The 20,658-nt window shown below is 39.4% G+C and overlaps 2 protein-coding genes across 5 annotated transcripts in view; one reads left to right on the top strand and one right to left on the bottom strand.

The window, feature by feature from the left end:
- Positions 1 to 312: 312 nt before the first annotated feature.
- DEPDC4 (DEP domain containing 4) lies at positions 313 to 20,346 on the bottom strand. The gene is given in 13 exon segments (XM_032347727.1): positions 313 to 450; positions 6,572 to 6,687; positions 6,897 to 6,930; positions 6,933 to 6,978; positions 7,073 to 7,211; positions 8,523 to 8,586; positions 8,589 to 8,686; positions 15,971 to 16,116; positions 16,495 to 16,511; positions 16,741 to 16,899; positions 16,957 to 16,970; positions 19,569 to 19,737; positions 19,960 to 20,346. Coding segments are annotated over 13 exon segments (1,527 nt in total).
- The window catches only part of SCYL2 (SCY1 like pseudokinase 2), a 59,550-nt gene continuing 58,698 nt past the window's right edge, over positions 19,807 to 20,658 (top strand). For 3 of the 4 annotated variants that reach the window (XM_032346644.1, XM_032346643.1, XM_032346641.1), the window contains exon 1: positions 19,807 to 20,054. The gene's annotated coding sequence lies outside the window, so the exon portion shown is untranslated. The other variant, XM_032346642.1, reaches the window with a different exon arrangement.

Below are 20,658 nucleotides of genomic sequence, written 5' to 3'. Positions count from 1 at the left end.
CTCATTAAGTCTTCAGTAACCTCAGGTCTAGGTGTGTAGGTATTATTAGTATCAGCCCTACCTTACTGATGAACAAAAGCTTGGACCACGTGGCTGAGCTAGGATCTGAAACAAGGACTATGCCCTCCCAGGACCTGGAGTCTTTTCTGCTATGACATACTGGCTTAGGAGCTGTCACCACTCTTCTCAATCTCAGAACGTCAAATCCTCACAGGCCACCTTTCTTTGTCCATCACCTCTTTTTTTCCTCTCTTGAGTTAGATACAAAACTGAACATCTGAACCACTTTCTCATGAACGAACGCATATGCTTCTATCCTGCAACAGCTGACCAGCAGCATCTCAGCTCGTCGTCAGTGCTTGAATCCACCTTTTCCACTCTGGCATTCGAGTAAGTAAGTGCTGCTGACAAAATCGTACTGTACAAACTGGCACCATTCACATTTACAATCTGCAGCGTCCAGGTGCTCAAAATTCCTCATCAACATTTACTTGTCCTTTCTCAGCTGCTTTTCCCATTCACCTGACAGTCTATTTCTCTTCTCCCAGGATCCATTCATTGGTCCAACTCCCCAGACAGTATCTCTTCTTCCTAGTTCGTCAAGGAAAACGAGTGCATCTCTTGCAATCTCTCTCAACGTTCTACCTTGACCCTCCCCATTTATTTACATCCACACACACTGTCGTCTTTATTCCAATATCCCTCCTTCTATGCCAGGCAAACCCTTGGTCTGTGCCCTTGAGCACGGACATGTCCTTGAGCATGTCCTCTGCTCTCCTCTCAGTGGATCAGTATGCTCGAGCCTCTGGCTTGACTCAGCATCACCCCAACTATCGCCCACTTTTCTCTCTTCCCCTTATCGTACACCCACTCCTAATTTCTTTATCCATTCATTCCCCATTCATTCCCTTTCATCCCACTGCAACCTGGTTTTTGTCACACTGCCGAATCCGCTCTCACGAATCGGCTCCAGAAAGTCGTTGCAGTCCTGATCTGCCACACAGAGTCCTCCTCTTTAAAATGCTACATCTCCTTGGCTTTATGGGTCTGACTTTACTCAGTTCCCTCCTCACATTATTTCTTTGTCTCATTCGAAGTTTCCTTTTTACTCGCCCCTTGACTATTGGTGTTCCTTAATGTTTTATTCTTGGACCTCCTATTTTACTCAAGGTACTCCAAATGACCTCAATTTCCATGTGCTTCCAGATATTTAGTTTTAGCTCCTATCTCCCTGCTGAGCTTCAATGCTGTGAATCCGGCCTCCCTACTGAAAAGCTCGACCAGGATGTCTCACACATATCTTAAGTCAAAAGGCCGAACTGGATTCAATCATCTCCCTAGGGGTACCTGGGTGGCTCAGTTGCTAAGCGTCTGCCTTTGGCTTGGGTAATGATCCCAGGGTCCTGGGATCAAGCCCCATGTTGAGCTCCCTGCTTGGCAGGAAGTCTGCTTCTGTCATTCCCCCTACTTGTACTCTCTCTCTCTCTCTCTGACAAATAAATAAATAAAATCTTAAAAAATTTTCAATTAAATTATATAATGATACAATCTGAATCTTATTCAATAAGGGATAAACTTCACAAAGAGACAAAAGAACTAAGCTATTTAGGGGGAAATATTATGAGATCATTTTTCACTTTCCAAATGCTTGCAGCACATAGCCCTGTGCAAGGACTCAAATTCATTATCTTTCTTTAAAGCATGTTGTTGAACAGAAATAAATATTAAATGCCTACAACTCCTCCACTTCTCTCAAAAGCCAAAAGTAATGAGAAATTGAATGTAAAAAGCTACTGTAGTAATGGCATCCGAATGAAGTTTAGTAAGATATGATTGAATTAATTCAAAAAGATTCCAAATGCTAAGTTCAGAATACTTTATTAGCGTTGCTGTTTAACTGCATCCAACAGACAGGATACATGTGGCAACATACCCTTTGCCGTATGCCCTGTGTTTAAAGAAAGGAATGAGAAAAAAATCTATTAGCTGAGAAGTTCCAAGTAAGTCAGGAAAATAAATTGATGTCCCACTGTATGAATGCTTTTTCTAAAAATTAGTAATGCCTTAGAAACTTTTTTTAAGGAAAACAACGTTACCTACTTTTCTAGTTGGCCAAGTTAATTAACTTCTCTCTAAAGCTTCAATTACCTCACCTATAAAATAGGATAGTAGTAATGCCTACAAAAAATATTGTATAGAAGAAATAATTTCATAAACCTATGTTAGTTTTCAGCACAGTGTCTGACGCATGGTAGTGCTCAATATTAGTATCAAGTAATAGTAAATGTAGTAATAGTATTTAATATCTAAATAATTATACAATTTAAATATTTATAATATTTTTAAATTTATGATATTAGTATTGAGTATAAATGTTACATATTTAATTATTACCCAGTGGGGTAGATGCCATTCTTATTCCCATTTCGTAAATGAGGAGGATGAAGCACAAGGAGATTAAGCCACCTGCCTGGGTAATTTGGCCCCAGGACCCACAGTTAGATCTATTATGCTATTTTGCCTCTCACATGACAATCTTAGGAAATTAATACTGAAAATATTTGATAGTTTAAAGAAAATCTAAACTAAAGAATGAGATCAATTGCCACAAGACATCGAGTGAAACAATTCATGGCATTTATTCAACTGGGAAGGTCAGGTTCCTCCATAAAACTAGGTCATTTCTTAGAAAAGAGAAGGAAAGGAGTGAGAGAGAATGACACATATGAGAAAGAATCTGAGACAGTCAGAAAAAGAGATGAGAGAGCGAGCATAGGAGCAAGGAAACAGGCAGATAGATAATAGAAGGGGAGGTGAGACTTGGAAGCAGCACTGAGAGAGAAAATTTTCACCTTTTTAGATTAAAGGTAATCAGACAAAGAGCTTTCAAAAAGAACTACAGGGGGTACCTGGGTGGCTCAGTGGGTTAAAGTCCCTGGGCAGCTCAGTGGGCTAAGCCTCTGCTTTCAGCTTGGGTCATGATCCCTCGGTCCTAGGATCGAGCCCCACATCGGGCTCTCTGCTCTGCAGGGAGCCTGCTTCCCCCCACCCCTCTCTACCTGCCTCTCTGCCTACTCGTGATCTCTGTCTGCCAAATAAATAAATAAAATCTTAAAAAAAAAAAAAAGAACTACAGAAGAACTTGCACTGGAGATAAAAAAAAAGTTACCTTCATATAACTATCTTTTATTATATATTTATTACACACTCTCCCTTGGTTCCTTTCCAACTTACTTGGCTATAATAGTCTCTTAATGATGACGAAGGAACAAATCTGAATCAATATCTGGTATGGCATCTGGATCTTCACATAGAAACTTCTTAAGTTTCTTACAACCAGATCCAACATAAAACAGTTCTTGTGTTTTATCCAACATAAAAACAGGTATTGTCAAATATTTAATATGAATTTTTTTTCTAGCCAGGAATCCAACATAAGAAAAACCTCTCAAAATTTTTGACCAATGAGTAGAGGAAGAGGGTTGCAGATGGAGAGAGGGGGCGGGTAGCAGAAGGTCTCTGAATTATAGAGGGTATAAATACTTGAAACTTTTTTAGAATTCTTCATATTCTATTTTCTACTCTCATATATGTACTTTAACTGAAACTAGGCTAACCAATCCTTAGTGTAATGCTCTCCTATAATAATGAAAATTTGTATTTCCATAAAACACTGGTCTAAATAATCTTACATTGTAATTACATGGTCCATATATAAATGGTTGCTTTTCAATATATTACAATTTTATTCTTTTAAAAATGATAAATATTCCTTTCCAGTTTGGGTTACACAAAAGTAATCCCAGATTACTATATGTATCTGGGGTAAATAATCCATCAGCTAATATTATTATGGAAGGCACCCCACACAGCTCTTTTATCCTGGACCCTGAGATACATTTCCATTAGCTTCAAATGTACTGCCAATTTTCAGTCATGGAGCTGTCCCCATTAATTCGTTCTGTCGTTCAGTGAAAATTTAGTGAGTGATTGCTATGTTCCAGACACTGTTCTAGGTGATGAATAAACAAACCAAAATTCTGAAGTAAAAAAAGAAAAGAAAAGTTTCTGAACTCATGAAATTTATGTTCTCTTGGGAGAGAAGAACAATTTTTAAAAAATCAGCAAACACATAATATAATTTCGGGCATTTAATTAAGTGCCATTAAGAAAGCATAAAGCAGAGTAAGAGGTTAGAAGGAAGAAGATGGGTAGCTATCTTAGGGAAGCTTTCTGTGTTTCTGAGATGATAACATTTTAAACAGAGGCCTTCACAGATGTGAAGGAATAAGCCATAAGGTTTGGGAGGAAAATGTTCCAGACAGGCTTGTAGACAGCGTAGGTAAACCCTGTAACAGGGAAATGCTTAAACCCTATCATAAATAGCCAAATCTCAGCCTCCCTGAAATACTCTATCCCAGGTTTCCAGAAGCGTCCCCTCATCCCTCATTTATTGAATCCCACCCCCTTGTCAAGTTCTTTTGTGGCTTGTTACAAAATTTGAACGAGTGAGTTTCTCTATGACACCGCTAGTTCTAACAGGACAGGGTAACTTTTCAGCCATAGGTAGAAAAGATAATTTATTTACCTAGAGGAGGAGGCAGGGTGAGAAAGAAGAATGTGCAGAAGTTAAGTGGTAAGGAAGGGGAGGGCAGGGGAGATGTTCATCGTAATTCCTACTTGGAATCTGGGGACTCTTTTACAAGTAAATCATACACATGAATTTTGGTTTAGTGACTAAAGAAGTAAAGATTTATGTAAACTTGGCCCCAAGCTCCCTTTATTATTATTATTATTATTATTTTGATGAAAAACTAGGTACAGAATAACTGACTTAAGAAGAATATATTTCATTCTACATTCACAAATGGCGGTGGGGCACCCAGCTGGCTCGTCAGCAAAGCATGTGATTCTTGATTTCAGGGTCGTGAGTTCGAGCCCCACACTGGGCGTAGCATTTACTTAGAACAAAACAACAAAATTCATAAATGGGGGACTGCTTCCATTATATATACTTAAAACCATCTTTTTCTCTGAAATAATGAAAAAGAAGCTTCAGTTAAGGCTGACAGAACCGCTACAAAATTTGAGCAAATGTGTTTCTTATGACATCAGAATTTTTTTAAAACAAGAAATTGAAGAAGGAACAATTCTTTGTAGAGGCTTTAAGAGAAATAATGCTAAAAATGCCACTGCCTGGTACTAAAATATAGAGTGAGGTTAAAAGACAATCTTTTTCTAAGATATTTCAAAATATATCAAGAATCTGACCCCATCTTACTAACTCTATTGCTACTTTTTGTCTTCAAGTCACCATATCTCTTGTCCAGATTAGTATAAGAGCCTTCAAAAAAGATGTTCCCACTTCCACCCTTGCCCCTGTACAACCCATTCTCAACACAAAAGACAGGATTATCAGGATGTGGCTGGGTGGCTCAGTGGGTTAAAGCCTCGGGATCGAGCCCTGCATTGGGCTCTCTGCACAGCGGGGAGCCTGCTTCTTCCTCTCTCTCTGCCTGCCTCTCTGCGTACTTGTGATCTCTGTCTGTCAAACAAATAAATAAAATCTTAAAAAAAAAAAAGATGGGATTATCTTTATAAATGTCAGTCAAATCAGGCTACTGGTACTGTTCTCAAACCCTCCAGTGATTCCCCATTTTATTCCAAGCAGAAACAAAGTTTCTCCAATGGCTTACAATGGCTCCCAACTTCTCTGACTTTATCTCCTACTACTTTCCCCTCTGCTCACCACTTCTTACTGTTCCTCAGCCTCCATGCATGCATCGCCCCTAGGTCCTCTGCACTAGGAAGCATTCTCTCTGCCCAAGACCTCTATCCTACACAGACCTCACAGCCATTTCGCTGACTCTCTCTCCCCCTTCCTGGCTTTGCTCAACTTACTTTCTTTCTTTCTTTCTTTTTTTTTTTTTTAAGATTTTATTTATTTATTTGACAGATGGAGATCACAGAGAAGTAGGCAGAGAGAGAGGAGGAAGCAGGCTCCCTGCTGAGCAGACAGCCCAATGCGGGGGCTCGATTCCAGGACCCTTGGATCATGACCTGAGCTGAAGGCAGAGGCTTTAACCCACTGAGCCACCCAGGCGCCCCTCAACTCTTACTTTCTTAATGAGGCTAATCTTGGCCGCCTTAATACTGTAAGCTCCCGCTCTCCCTCACTCTAGTACCCTAAATCCCCTTAACCACCTCTTTTCCCTTTATATTGCAAGTATTCCATGCATTGCCTTCCATCAAACTATACAACTTGATGATTTATGTATATGATTTATATGATGTGTATTTTTTTATTGTCTGCTGTCCCTTGCTTCGATATAAACTCCTCAAGGGCCTGCATCATTGTGTTTTGTATGCTGATGTATTCTAACCGCTGTAACAGTGCCTGGCACTTAGTAATGCACCAGAAATGGGTTGAAGAAATGTATCAATATGCTTGTAAATATTGACATTGTTTTAAGTCTGCTTCTTCTTTTTAGTGGATATGGGGAAACAGCATCCCTTCAAACTTTGCACATTACACGTACTCAGTAAATTATTTATTAAGTGAACGATTTACCTTTTTGCTGGACACAAATAGTTTAGTAATAAATGTGCCCGGGCAAAATGCCAGAGATACCTTGAATAGCTCAGAGTGATACTCCAGTAAAAACCAGACTTCTTGTTCTGTCCATACTTTTTTTTTTTTTGAAAGATTTTATTTATTTGACAGAGAGAGAGAGACATCAAGAGAGGGAATACAAGCAGGGGGAGTGGGAGAGGGAGAAACAGGCTTCCCACTGAGCAGGGAGCCTCATGTGGGGCTCGATTCCAGGACCCTGGGATCATGACCTGAGCTGAAGACAGACGCTTAATGACTGAGCCACCCAGGCAACCCCTGTCACATACTTTCAATAATGATCTCATTTGCAAAACTGCTTTGATTTGACAAGAGTTTTCAGGATCACTGTTTTGTTATCATACTGTAAACAGAAAGATTAACCTTAGCTTAAATGCTTTTTTTTTTTTTTTACAAAAGACCAGGAAATTGTTAAAACAGTTATTGAAAAAATTTCCCTGTTTTTGTAACTTGTGGGTATTAGGTTCTGATACAAGAGTTATAAAGGTAAGTAGCCCTCATGATTCTTCTCTAACATTGCAAAGTAACAATCTTAGATACAGTTATGCTGTTTCAAGTGCTTCTATTCTTTTCCCATTTTCTGTAACATGGGTTACAAAAAAATGAAGATTGTAATACTTGGTAGTCAGTTATAAGGCTATGATGCTGTATTTGGTTTGTGGATTCTTTTTTACAGGAAGAAGGTTTTATGGTGAAATATTTCAAACACACAGGAAACTATTTTTATAATTTTATAGGGTGCCTGGGTGGCTTAGTCCGTTGAGGGACCAACTCTTGGTTTTGGCTCAGGTCATGATCTCATGGGTCATGGGATCAAGCCCCCTGCCCAACTCCAGCCAGACGAGAAGTCTGCTTGAGAGTCTTTCCCTCTTCCTCTCTCTTTTCCTCTCCCCAGCCACTCTCCCCCCTCCCCCTCCCCGTCCCCCCACACACTCCCTCGCTCTCTAATAAAAAATGAATAAATCTTTATAATTCTATATGGAAAGCATAATTACATCCATCATTATCAAATAGCATTTTATTTTTAACAAGAAATTATATGGCTACCTACATAGCTAAAAAAGTGACATAATGCATGTCACTCAGTTTTTATTTTTGTAAAAGATCGCCAAAAGATCTGATGTAATACATCAGAAATTAATATTTCCAGATACCTCAGCTCTCTAATGCTATACTATATTAAAGTATGTTTCTTACAATGCCCCTGTGATATAGTTACCTTAGATCTAATGTCCTATAGTACATTAGTTACATTTGATAGTACAATTTACATGGCAGGTAACATTAGTGATGTGAAAAAAGACTTCCATCAAGTACTTTGGCACCACTGAAGAAAAATATTAAAATGTAATACTCAGTTTATTAAATGTTCTGCTATTTTTTAAGTAAGCTCTACATCCAATGTAGGGCTTGAACTTACGATCTTGAGATCAAGATTCATATGCATTACCGACTGAGCCAACCAGGTTCCCCATGAAACTTGTATCTTTAAAAATATTTTAGGGGTAACTGGGTGGTGCAGTCAGTTAAGGGTCTGACTCTTGATTTCAGGGTCATGAGACTGAGCATGTCGTCCCTCTCCCTCTGTTCCTTTCCGCACCCCTGCTCTCTCTTTTTATAAAATAAATAAAAAAATCTTTAAAGATATTATTATACAGGGGCGCCTGGGTGGCTCAGTGTGTTAAGCCACTGCCTTCAGTTCGGGTCATGGTCTCAGGGTCCTGGGATTGAGCCCCATGTCGGGCTCTCTGCTCAGGAGAGAGCCTGCTTCCCCCTCCGTCTCTGCCTGCCTCTCTGCCTACTTGTGATCTCTCTTTGTCAAATAAATTTTTAAAAATCTAAAAAAAAAATTATTATACAAAAAAACTAAGGTTTAAATATCTTCTTTTACCTAAAAGTTCAATAATTCCTGACTGAATATCAGAATACTCATCAGTTAATAGGCAATCTCTCTCTCTTGATTATAGTATTTTATTATGACATCAAAGAGTATCTTCTGCATACTCAGTCTTGTCTTTCCTTTTGGTACTAACTGCTGATTAACTGTAACTATAACTGGTCAGGAAAGTATCCAGACATTTAAATGATGCATTAATAAACCAGTGTTAAAAACAACCCCAGAGTTAAAAACAAAAACAAATAGATAGTTAACATTTCCATTAACTACCTAAAAACTGATAAAATATAATTAAGTCTAGCTTATATTTAACCAAATCTAAAGAGACTAATTTTGAAAGACACAGTGAGAGAGGGAATACAATCGGGGGAGTGGGAGAGGGAGAAGCAGGCCTCCTGCCAAGCAGGGTGGGGCTTGATCCCAAGACTCTGGGATCATGGCCTGAGACGAAGGTAGATGCTTAATGACTGAGACATCCAGGCGCACCTCATTTATATTTTTCTTAAGTAGGCTGCATGCCCAGCATGGAACCAAACATGGGGCTTGAACTTATAACCCTGAGATCAAGAGTTGGCTGCTTAACTGACTGAGCTACCCAGATGCTCCTGACCTAGCTTTGAAAGCCAACAATAGGTCAATTCCAAATATAAAAAACTGCTACTCAAGCTTAAGAGTTATTGTACAGATCTGAGAGAATATAAGATTACTAATTATAATTTTATTCAAGTGGCACAGATAACTGTATTTCTTACTTTTAAATTAAAATACAGTATTAGGTTAGTCTTAACTTGGGTTTTTGGTCATTTCTTTTAAGAGTTAATGAAATTTTTCATTATCCTAATCATGAGATCATAATTAATGTATTGTTTTTCCTTTAAGTCAAACAAAATTATAAAAGTAGTAGCTATTGTAAATCTCTTGCAGAGCTCCCAACCTGGTAGCTTATGCATTAAATTTGGACCATAGCTATGGGTTGTTTGGGTACAAAGTATTTTTTTTTTTTAAAGATTTTATTTATTTATTTGACAGAGAGAGATCACAAGTAGGCAGAGAGGCAGGCAGAGAGAGAGGAGGAAGCAGGCTCCCTGCTGAGCAGAGAGCCCGATGCGGGACTCGATCCCAGGACCCTGAGATCATGACCTGAGCCGAAGGCAGCGGCTCAACCCACTGAGCCACCCAGACGCCCCTGGTACAAAATATTTTGAATAAAATTAACTTGTATAAAAATGACAGATTTCTTGTAAAATTCTGGGTTTCAAGTTTCCCTGTAAAAAAATCACAAGATCTCATAAAACACTGGGCTTGAATTCAAATGCCTAACCACAGACAGTTGGTATGAATTATTGGATACTCTCTTTGGGTTGGCATGTCATTTCCAATTAACCATAAACCCTACCACTCTGTAGTACCCCAAACAGTATGGCAGGGTCTCAGTTACCATTTTCTTGATACTATTGGTTTTGCTGTAGTTTTCCCTGCAGATATTTCGATCTCTGTGTTAAGTGGGAAAAGGAAAAAATAGCCTGAGAGGGCCATATAATTCAAGCAAAACAATGGTGTATGTATCTTTACATGATCGATAATTAAGTACTCCCTTGATCTCTGATCTGTCTGTCTCCTAAAGGCATCTCACTTTGCTACCTTTGAGTTAATGACCAAAAAGAAATCAAATTAGCAGTCTTTTAGTGAAGACTTGGTATCATAAATAGCCTCTAATCAATTAGTCCACATTTGTTAGTACTAATCTTTTTGCATGGCACTGAACAGATGTTAGAGAAAATACATAAAAACTAGTGGACTTTCAGCAGCCATGCCCTAAATAAGGAGGCTGACATAGCCACATATGAAATGGGCAAAGGCAAATTTTATAAAATCACTGAGAAATACAAGTAGATATATTATAAATAAGTCCAAAACTGGAAAAAAGAGTATTCTGCAGCAGCATCAAGGCAGAACATTAACTTATTCAACAAATATTTATTCGGATCTAGTTTGTTCTTGGCACTCTTCTTGGTGCCAAATATACAATGGTAACCCAAACAGGCAAAAATCCTTGCCTTACCAGAGCTTATATTCTAGGGGAGGAGGATGGGAGGCAATAAACAGAGAAACAAACAAACAAGAAGTGAAATACGTAGTGTGTTTGTTAGTGATTAAATTTTATGGAAAGAAACTGAGCAGAGAAGAAGAGAAGCAGTGCAAGATATGTTAGTATTGCAATTTTAATCCTTTTAAAAAAAATATTTCATTTATTTGAGAGTGCACGCACTCGAGAGAGGAAGAGAACATGAGCAGGAGAAGAGGGAGAGGGAGAGGGAGAAGCAGATTCCCCAGTAAACAGGGAGTCTGATGTGGGACTCAATGCCAGGACCCTGAGATCATGACTTGAGCTGAAGGCAGACGTTTAACCAACTGAGCCACCCAAGTGCTCCAGTATTATAATCTATCCAGTGTTTAGGATAGATTATATACACATATACATATGTGCATATATATATATATATAAGATGTATATATAAAAAGAAAATATTCAGTGAGGAACTGTACTTGGCGTCATTTATTCATTAAATGTCTACACCTACCAACAGCTAGGTGCTGTGCCCTTCAATGGGGATACAATGATGAACAAGGAAAGGACTGTCCCTAAGTACTTCACACTCTAGTGGGAATAAAGACAAGTAAGTAAACAGGCAATTTCATTAAGTGTGCAAATGTTTTGGTAGCAGGAGTACAGTATGTTCAGTAGGATGCAAACTTTGTTTGTACTGAGGAAAACTTTGTCCAAACATATTCAAGTAAGTCAAGTAAAACATATTAACAATGGAGTTGCTCTAGCTGGTATCGACGTTTCTGAGACCTACCCCACAGAAATGAGGGAGAGGTTGTATTCTGCACCCTAGCATTTCTAAAACAATACACACATATATTTTTGAAATATTAGTCGTGATATTATTAGTAAAAAAACCAAATAACTGTAAAAAGCAAACAAGTCTCAGCAAAGGTGCACCTTAACTCTTCGTGCTAAACAAATGCAAATTTGCAATGAAGCCTGCAGTGATCACGCTGCTTTACCACTGCTAGCAGAGTTCTCAACTCAACTGAAGTAGTTTTTTAGTTATTTGGAAATTAAGAAATGGCTTTTCTCAAAAATAGAGGAACTAATATTTCTATTTCTTGGATGAAATTTATATAGGTGTGCTGCCAATTGCACACCTTTAACCAGCTTTTTTTTTTTTTTTTTGTATGGTCTATACTCAACATGGAGCTTGAACTTACAAACCCAAGATCAAAAGATTTATTTATTTATTTAGGTTTTTTATTTATTCATTTGAGGCGGGGGGAGTGAGAACAGGAGCCGAGTTGGGGCGGGGGGGAAGGTCAAAGGGAGAGAGAAGCAGACTTCCCACTGAGCAGGGTACACAATTGGGGGAGGGGGCTCTATCCAAAGACCCCAGGATCATGACCTGAGCTGAAGGCAGATGCTTAACCAACTGAGCCACCCAGAGGCCCCAAGAATCACATATTCTCATCAACAATAGTCAGATTATGGAAAAAGCCCAAATGTACATGGACCAATGAATGGATAAAGAAGAGGTGGTATTGGGGCGCCTGGGTGGCTCAGTGGTTTGGAATGCTGCCTTCGGCTCGGGTCATGGTCTCAGGGTCCTGGGATTGAGCCCCGCATCAGGCTCTCTGCTCCGCAGGAAGCCTGCTTCTCTCTCTCTCTCTCTCTGCCTGCCTCTCTGCCTACTTGTGATCTCTGTCTGTCAAATAAATAAATAAAACCTTTAAAAAAAAAAAAAAAGAAGAGGTGGTATACATACATAATGGAATAGTACTCAGCCATCAAAAGAATGAAATCTTGCCATTTGCAACAGTGTGGATGGAGCTAAAAGTACTATGCTAAGTGAGATGAGTCAGAGAAAGACATATACCATATGGTTTCACTCATATGTGAAATTTAAGAAACAAAACAGATGAACATGAGGGAAAGAAAAAAGAGAGAGAGGTAAATCATAAGAGAGATTCTTAACTACAGAGAACAAACTGAGGATTCCTGGAGGGAAGGTGGGTGGGGTATGGGCTAAATGTGTGATGGATGTTGAGGGCACTTGTTGTGAGCACTGGGTGTTATATGTAAGTGTTGAAACACCAAATTCTTCTCTGAAACTAATATACTACATGTTAACTAATTAGAATTTAAATAAAAACTTGGAACATTTAAAAAACAAATAGGGTCACGTGCTCTACCAGCTGAGCCAGCCTGAACCTCTAACCAGCCGTGTTTTGTCAAAGAGAAAGTGGCTTAAATTGTCTTGTTGGCCAGCTAATTATTTAATTTTATAAAATCAGCTAGTGCCTGTATTGTTTTATTCCTAATTTTATGTCTGTTAATATGTCTGCTGGGGTTGTTTTATGCTAGAAGATCACGAAAAAAATCAGATTTCAGTGGATAACAACAGAAAAAACCCATTCATGCCTGATTTGTTAGCAATGGGAGAAACTTCCAAATGTACTTTCTCCAGAAAATTTTGGTTTGGACATTTTTCTTCTAAGCAAGTGAATTTTTTTTGCATTAAATACGTGAGCAATCAGTGAATTTTCAAGTTAGTTCTCTTTTGCAAACCTTTTTACAGAGACAAAAACCGGAAAACCCCTGAAACTGCTAGATTTAAAAGGCTTTTGAAGATAAAAGAGATTTCTTAGTAACCTATGAAAAACTCCATTGAAAACTATGCTTTTGTTAGAAAGAACAACTAAAATAATTTTTGTGTTTCTCTGTTCCGAAGGCTGACACATTCACTTGGAGCAAAGAGCAATCATACACCAAATACATTTCAATCGTTCTCATGTCATAAGTTAACAACACTTTGCTGCAACAATAATGATAAAACACTGATAAAAGTATGGAAATCTATGTCTGAATCTGAGGCCATTCATTAAATGTGGAAGCTTGGCAAATTATCTAGTTTCTCTAAGACTGTTCCCTTATCTATAAAATTATCAGTCTAAACTAAAGCAGGGGTTCCCAGACTTGGATGATTTTTGTTTTAACATAAAAACTCTCTGATGGAGGCATAATACTCTATCCCCAGGGGTACAGGTTGGGGTACCAGGTGGTGGGTATTATAGAGGGCACGGATTGCATGGAGCACGGGGTGTGGTGCAAAAATAATGAATACTGTTATGCTGGAAATAAATAAAAAAAAAAATTAAAAAAAAAAACTCTCTTTTTTCTTTTTACAAAGCTTAATAGTTTATTCTTTTGTGACTTAATGTTTAAAATTTCTGGCTAAATGCAGTAGTATTTAATCAGTATATATTCTTCTTAATTTCATCTAACATTTTCTGTTAATTCTATTACCCATAAAAGAGTATAAAAAACTTATGTACCATTTAAAGTATTTTGTGGGGGGCACTGGGTGGCTCAGTTGGTTGAGCGTCTGACTCTTGGTTTTGGCTCAGGTTGTGACCTCAGAGTCGTGGGATTGAGTGGGCTCTGCACTTAGTGCCAAATCTGCTTGAGATTCTCTCCCTTTCCACCTGACCTTCCCACCACTTGTTCTCTTTTTCTATTTATTTTAAAATAAATAAAACCTTAATAAAAAAAATAAGACGTTTGGGAAATAAGATATCAGGGAGGGGAGAGATCTAGAACCCCATTCTCCTCTGTAGGAAATTAATAGATATCTAAAACAAAAGATCATGAGATGGCATTATAAGCATGCTATTTAGATATAAGAGATACAAGTCGTAGATGGATGTCTCTGGGGAGGAGGAAATGAGTGAGAGGAGAAGGGTAGGGAACTACTAATTTTTGTTAATAAAACATGTAGGACTATTTGAATGTTTCACATTCAATAACAACATTTTAAAAGTACATCAGAATGCCAGCTTTCCTTTCCTACTATGTTTTATGTATTTATTTATCCTTCTGAGTCTCAGTTTCCTCAAGTATAAAATGGAAGCTTTAATCCTTACTTTAGAGGCCTATTGTTAATCATACATACAAAATGCATAACAGATTGCTTAGCAAGGGAAAGACCCGATAATTGGAAACTATTTTTTTTTTTAAAGATTTTATTTATTTGACAGACAGAGATCATAAGTAGGCAGAGAGGCAGGCAGAGAGAGAGGAAGGGAAGCAGGCTCCCCGCCGAGCAAAGAGCCCGATATGGGGCTCGATCCCAGGACTCTGGGATCATGACCCGAGCTGAAGGCAGAGACTTTAACCCACTGAGCCACCGAGGCGCCCCGGAAACTATTTTTCAATTGACATATTTACTGATAAATTATAGCCATCTTTAGTTAGGAATTTCTAAAGATACCCTACATCTTAAAGGGGAAATGATGGGACAACTTGTTTTTCATGCGTAGTAGATAAGAAGCACTTTTGCTTGGCTCCTCTTCCTCTGAGTGTCCATTAGTCTTCCTCAGAGTTCTCTTTTAGTCCCACTTCTCTTTTGTTGTCCCCGTTTTGGGCACCTCGTCTTTCCCTATGACACTTCTCTTAATTATTGTTATATTTTGCTCTTCCATGGTGCAAATCATTCTCGTCTTGCTTCTGTAATGATTTGACCAAATGCAATAAAAGATGTAACCATTAATGAATTACGTATGCATTCCTCTTAACTGCCTTGAGTATGGGGCTCTTCTTTCCACCTTTAGTGGCAACATAAGGAGAAAACCACAAGTAGATGAAGTAAATAAAGTGTAGCAACAGGTTGCTTAGTTTGTCCTGAAAGGTAAAGGGTGGGGAGATGTTTGGGAAAGGTTTATACAATGGAAAAAGGATATGTTTGTAGAAGATGGTCTTGGATTATACATAGTGAGGACTGGTAGTGAGTCTACATGTCTTTTTTCTGGTAGTATGGATTCAACACTTCAGTTAATCACAGTCATTGTAAAAAAATAAATGTTACTGAATCTATGTTGGCTCCCCGGTCTTGTCTAATTCCTATGTAGAAGGAAACTCTAATAAAGGAGTAGAGAATCAATACACCAAACACACTACTTTTATCATATTTGAAAAGTCAATTCTTGGAGACAGTAATGTTGGTTACCAGCAGTTATGAGGAAGGGAAAAATGAATAGGTGAAGCAGAGAGGAATTTTAGGGCAATGAAACCATTCTGTGTGATTCTATAATGGTGGATACATGTCATTACACATTTGTAATATATAATATATAACACAAAGAGTGAACACTAATGTAAACTATAGGGTTTGGATGATAATGATGTATCAAAATAGGTTCACAGACTGTAACAAATATATCACTTTGGTACAGGATGTTGATACCTATGGGGGCAGGGGATACACGGGGACTCTATTTTCCACTCAATTTTTTTGTGAACCTAAAACTGTTCTAAAAAATAAGGTAATTAAAAAATCAGCTCTTCCTTACAAAGTTCTGGAAAAAATAATGAAAACTGAAATTACCTTTTTTTGAAAGTGAAAGAACAGTTTTGTCAAATATGATATTTGAAGGTAAAGCCATATTCCCACTCATTGTATGAATAAGTCCCTTTATTCTTTCCTCACCAATCTCTTGTGCTAGAGGATTTGAAATCATTTCATTTCCCGGTCTGTTAAGAAAGCATATGTGGACTTTTCTATTCTATTCTATTCTCTATTCTATTCTATATATTATATGTGGGATCAGAATTTCAAATATACATTTTAACTTATTAAAACTTATTTAGACACTCCCTATTTCCACAATGGATTTCAGGGAGCTTACAATAAAAAAACGCCAGTAATAAATTTGTTAGATAATAGAATGTCACCAAGAGAGGACAAATTAGGATTGTAAATAAATAAAATATACTAATTCTAAAGTTAACATGATTACTATAATGTAATAGAAAATTTTTACTCTTAGTTTCCAGATAATCTTGGCTCTTTTTACTTTGGCTAAGTCACTTTTCAAAATTATAAAGCTTATAACTCATCAAAGAAGATACAAAATTTCCTTGTAATTCTGAAAAAAAAAATGTGGTAATGTCTTCCATAGAGGTTTTAGAGCAAACACAGACATGGATTAATTTTCACATGGATTTTTTTTAATTGGCTTCTGAATAAATCTGAAAGCATGATGTTTAAGCTGAGCTCATCAAAGTCAGTTCTGTCCGAGTCTAAACACAATATATTACAGTATATTGGCTGATACTAAACTTAAAGATTCCTTCACTTTTATTTCATCAGTTAACCCATTCGCAGAATCCTTTTCTTCTTTTGCAAAAAATATAAGATGATTTATTGCCTAGAGATCTGTAGAGACTACTGTTTGAATTTTCAAATTCTAATTCCTTTTCATTTTTCAATAGCTTCATTCCTACTGGTTCAAATACTTTATGATTCATTAGAATGTGCAAAGACAAACTCCTTTAAGAAGAGAGGTGTCATTACACTACTTAGGCACATATTTTGCATAAGATGACTTAATACTACATCAACAGGAACAAAACCAGTAAAACAGTGTTTGTATGTTCATAAATGATGTCTCCTTTTCATTTCCACCTGTGTCTGATGGGAGTGAATAATACCATCCCATAGCTGAGTAGATTGAAAAGGACTAGAGCATCCTGAAAAGAAAAAAAATTAAACATGTTTCTTACAAATTTAGAATACTCAAAAATATGTAGGCTTCCCAGTTTTGACAACCTTATGCTTTTATAGGGCATATCTGCTGCCAGCACCTCTTTTCTTTTCCTCCCATCTTATGTAAACCATAATCTATTTACTAAGACTGCACCATGTCTGCCAATAAAAAACAGAGTAAACCCAGGAACTTGCTTCACTGGTATGGAATATTTTATTGTGTGAATTTATAGACCCTTAAGTGTTTCATGATTAACTGCTAGCTACACTTAGTCTTGAAGAATATTATTTTAGGGCATCTTTAAAGAATTGCACACACACATTAGAATCCTGATTATTAGAGTTGTGGCTTCATGATGCTCTTTGCTTTTTCTTTCTTCATTTTGCCTCTCTTGACAAATGGCAAGCTCTTCATGAAAGAGATCTAGGCCAAGAAGATGGACAAAATGAATTAATTTATCTGCCAGTTGTTCTGTAAAAAAATTTTTTTTGAGGAATAATAAAAACCTGAAAACAATAAACCTGGGTTATATTTATATAAATTATGTCATAGCTTTCTGTGGAATATTAAACAGCTAATTTGGAAGAATGAAATTTAGAGTGTGGAAGGATTAGGTAGGAAAAACAAAACAAAAATGAAAGCAAGAAGAAAATGTGTGTACCATCATCTTAGTTACATGAAAATGAATTCCTGAATTACACACAAATATATGTAAATAAATAGAAAGGTCTCGGGCGCCTGGGTGGCTCAGTGGGTTAAGCCGCTGCCTTCGGCTCAGGTCATGATCTCAGGGTCCTGGGATGGAGTCCTGCATCGGGCTCTCTGCTCAGCAGGGGGACTTCTTCTCTCTCTCTGCCTCCCTCTCTGTCAAATAAATAAATAATTAAATAAAAAATAAAAATAAATAAATAGAAAGGTCTAGAAGACTAACCTTCAAGCAATTAAACTTTGTGTTCACTTTTTATATATATTTGTGAACTTTTAAATAATATACATACATACATTTTTCAATTAGTTGGAGACAGTAAAATTTTTTCATTGAGATATATACAATTCACATATCACAAATCTACCTTTGTTTTTTAGATTATTTCTTTTAAAGATTTTATTTATTTGAGAGAGAGAGAGAGGGAGAGGGAGTGAGAGAGCATGGGCAGTGGGGAGAGAGAGAAGCAGGCTCCCGCAGAGCAAGGAGCCCAAATGGGGCTGGATCCCAGGGCCCTAAGGTCATGAGTGAGCTGAAGGCAACTGCTTAACCAATTGAGCCACCATGAGATCCCTATTTTTAAATTATTATTTATTTATTTATTTATTTTAAAAAAGATTTTATTTATTTATTTGTCAGAGAGAGAGGAGCGAGAGTGAGCACAGGCAGACAGAGTGGCAGGCAGAGACAGAGGGAGAAGCAGGCTCTCTGCCAAGTAAGGAGCCTGATGTGGGACTCGATCCCAAGATGCTGGGATCATGACCTGAGCTGAAGGCAGCTGCTTAACCAACTGAGCCACCCAGGTGTCCCTAAAGTATTATTATTTTTTAGTAGGCTTTATGCCCAAGGTGGGGCGTGAATTCACGACCCCATGATCAAGAGTTACCTGCACTGACAACTAGTCACCCTGGAATTCACCCTTTTAAAATGTAGAATTCAATGGTTTTTTAGTACATTCACAAAGTGTGCAACCATCACTATTATTTAATTTCAGATCATTTCATCACTTCAAAAAGAAAGCCATACATAACAGGATGCCCAATTTTCCATAATAGTCTGATGTTTATGACAAAATGACAGAAATAAAAGCCCCATCATCTTCAAATGTCTTCTGTTACAGAAACTGTCCATCTGTTTATCCTTGAAATAGTAGCCCAATACCCTGTGGGTACTGTGGAGACAGGAGTAAGGGGTAGAGGGTGAGGAGTGAAAAGCGAGGAATTGAAGGATGAAGAAGTGATGGGCGACTAGGTAAGAGGGTAGGGCGGAGTGGGGTGGAAAAAGCTATGATGGGTGCAGACAAGGGTCGACCATCTGTCTCTCTAACCTTCATCATTAAACAAGCAGGTTGGGTTAAGGACATAGTTCTCATGCTTGCCACCTTGTACTTTAACCCTTGTTGTTCTGAGTAAAGCCCGAGGGACCTGTAGCAGCGTTGGCGTCATCTGGGCACTTACTAGAAATGCAGAGTATCAGAACCTATTCCTGAATCCAAACTGCATTTTAATAAAGTCTTCCGATGATTCGTGTGCATATTAGTGTTTGTGAAGCACTGCTTCCCTGGACACCCCAGGGAGAGTAGCTCGAGAAAAAGCATAGTGATTCTTCATCCAGGACCAGAGAGGACAGGTGGGCGGGGAAACGGACGGCCCTCAGGAGTCAGGTCCAAACCACCCGCTCCTCTCAGCGGCCCTTCCCTTCAGTACGCATTTGGTTACGATCTATAGAGCTCTCTGTCCTCCTTTTCCGACAGAAGGTACCTCTAGGGCTCACGAAACTCCGCCCGCTCGGTCATGGCCCGGGAACCCCGCTCCAGCTGACAAGACTACGGAACCGCAGGGTCGAAAGAACCGCCACTCGCTCGCGCTCCGGCTCCTCCCCCGGCTTGTAACCCCGCCCCTGAGTACCGGGTTGGGGCGGGGCTTATAGTCCCTGGGTTCCGCCCCTTCCCAATCTGTCGGAAGTGACGTCATGCCCTGGCCGGCCGGTCTTTCGGTCTTCTTCCCCCTCCCGTACTCTTCTTCCCCAGTCCCTCCCCTCCCCTCCCCCTTCCCTCCTCCGGCTTCAGCCTTTGAGGCCGCACGGGTGGAGGAGGCTATGGAGTAAGCCGGCGGCCGCGGCCACACTCTGAGGCTGAACAGGAGCCGCCAGGAAGCGTTTGGGGGGGCGGGGGAAACGAGCCCCAGCACCGCCCCTCCGGGGAAAGAGGGGAAGAGGTGAGTGACCGCCCACGGGCAGCGGGCGATCTCCTTCACCTGCCACACTCCCTCCTGGGCTCTTAAGGCTAGCGAGGAGGGAGTAGGGAAGGACCCGCGCCCAGGGTAGGCCTTCCCAAGGCCCTAGAGCTGGTGACTGTTGCCTGGTGACGGGCCTGCGGGGTGCGGGCCGGGACGGTGGGCGCCCTCGCCAAGCCGGGCTGGGGGAGCGGCGAGGTCCGGGGAGCAGATCCGAGAGGCCCGAGTCCCCCGAAGAGGCCTGGAGGCGACGGGAGACCAGGGCCGGAGTCATCTGCGGGAGGAGAGCCCCTCTCTCAGGCCTGGAGCTCGGGTTTCCGCGGTGGCGATCTTGGTTCCCTTTTGGGAAATTGGACACTACTCCGCGCCTGGGTGAAACAGCTCCAGTCAGTTCTGAGGTCTGCACCTGCTTACCTGGGTTACCGAACGGCGAGCGCCCTACCGCCAGGCGTCCTTTTCAGACAGTAGCTGTAGTTCTGGAACGGAAGGTTATTGTGTGTGAGGTGGGTGGGGCAGGTGTTTTGTGAAGACTAACACCCCCCTCAGTGGCTCCTGCGCCCTTTTTTTCCGAAGCGGGAGAGAAAGG

The sequence above is a fragment of the Mustela erminea genome, chromosome 6, assembly GCF_009829155.1.
Source record: "Mustela erminea isolate mMusErm1 chromosome 6, mMusErm1.Pri, whole genome shotgun sequence".
Taxonomy (NCBI): Eukaryota; Metazoa; Chordata; class Mammalia; order Carnivora; family Mustelidae; genus Mustela; species Mustela erminea.
Note: the sequence above shows the minus strand (reverse complement) of the source record. Positions and strands in the feature narration are given on the sequence as shown.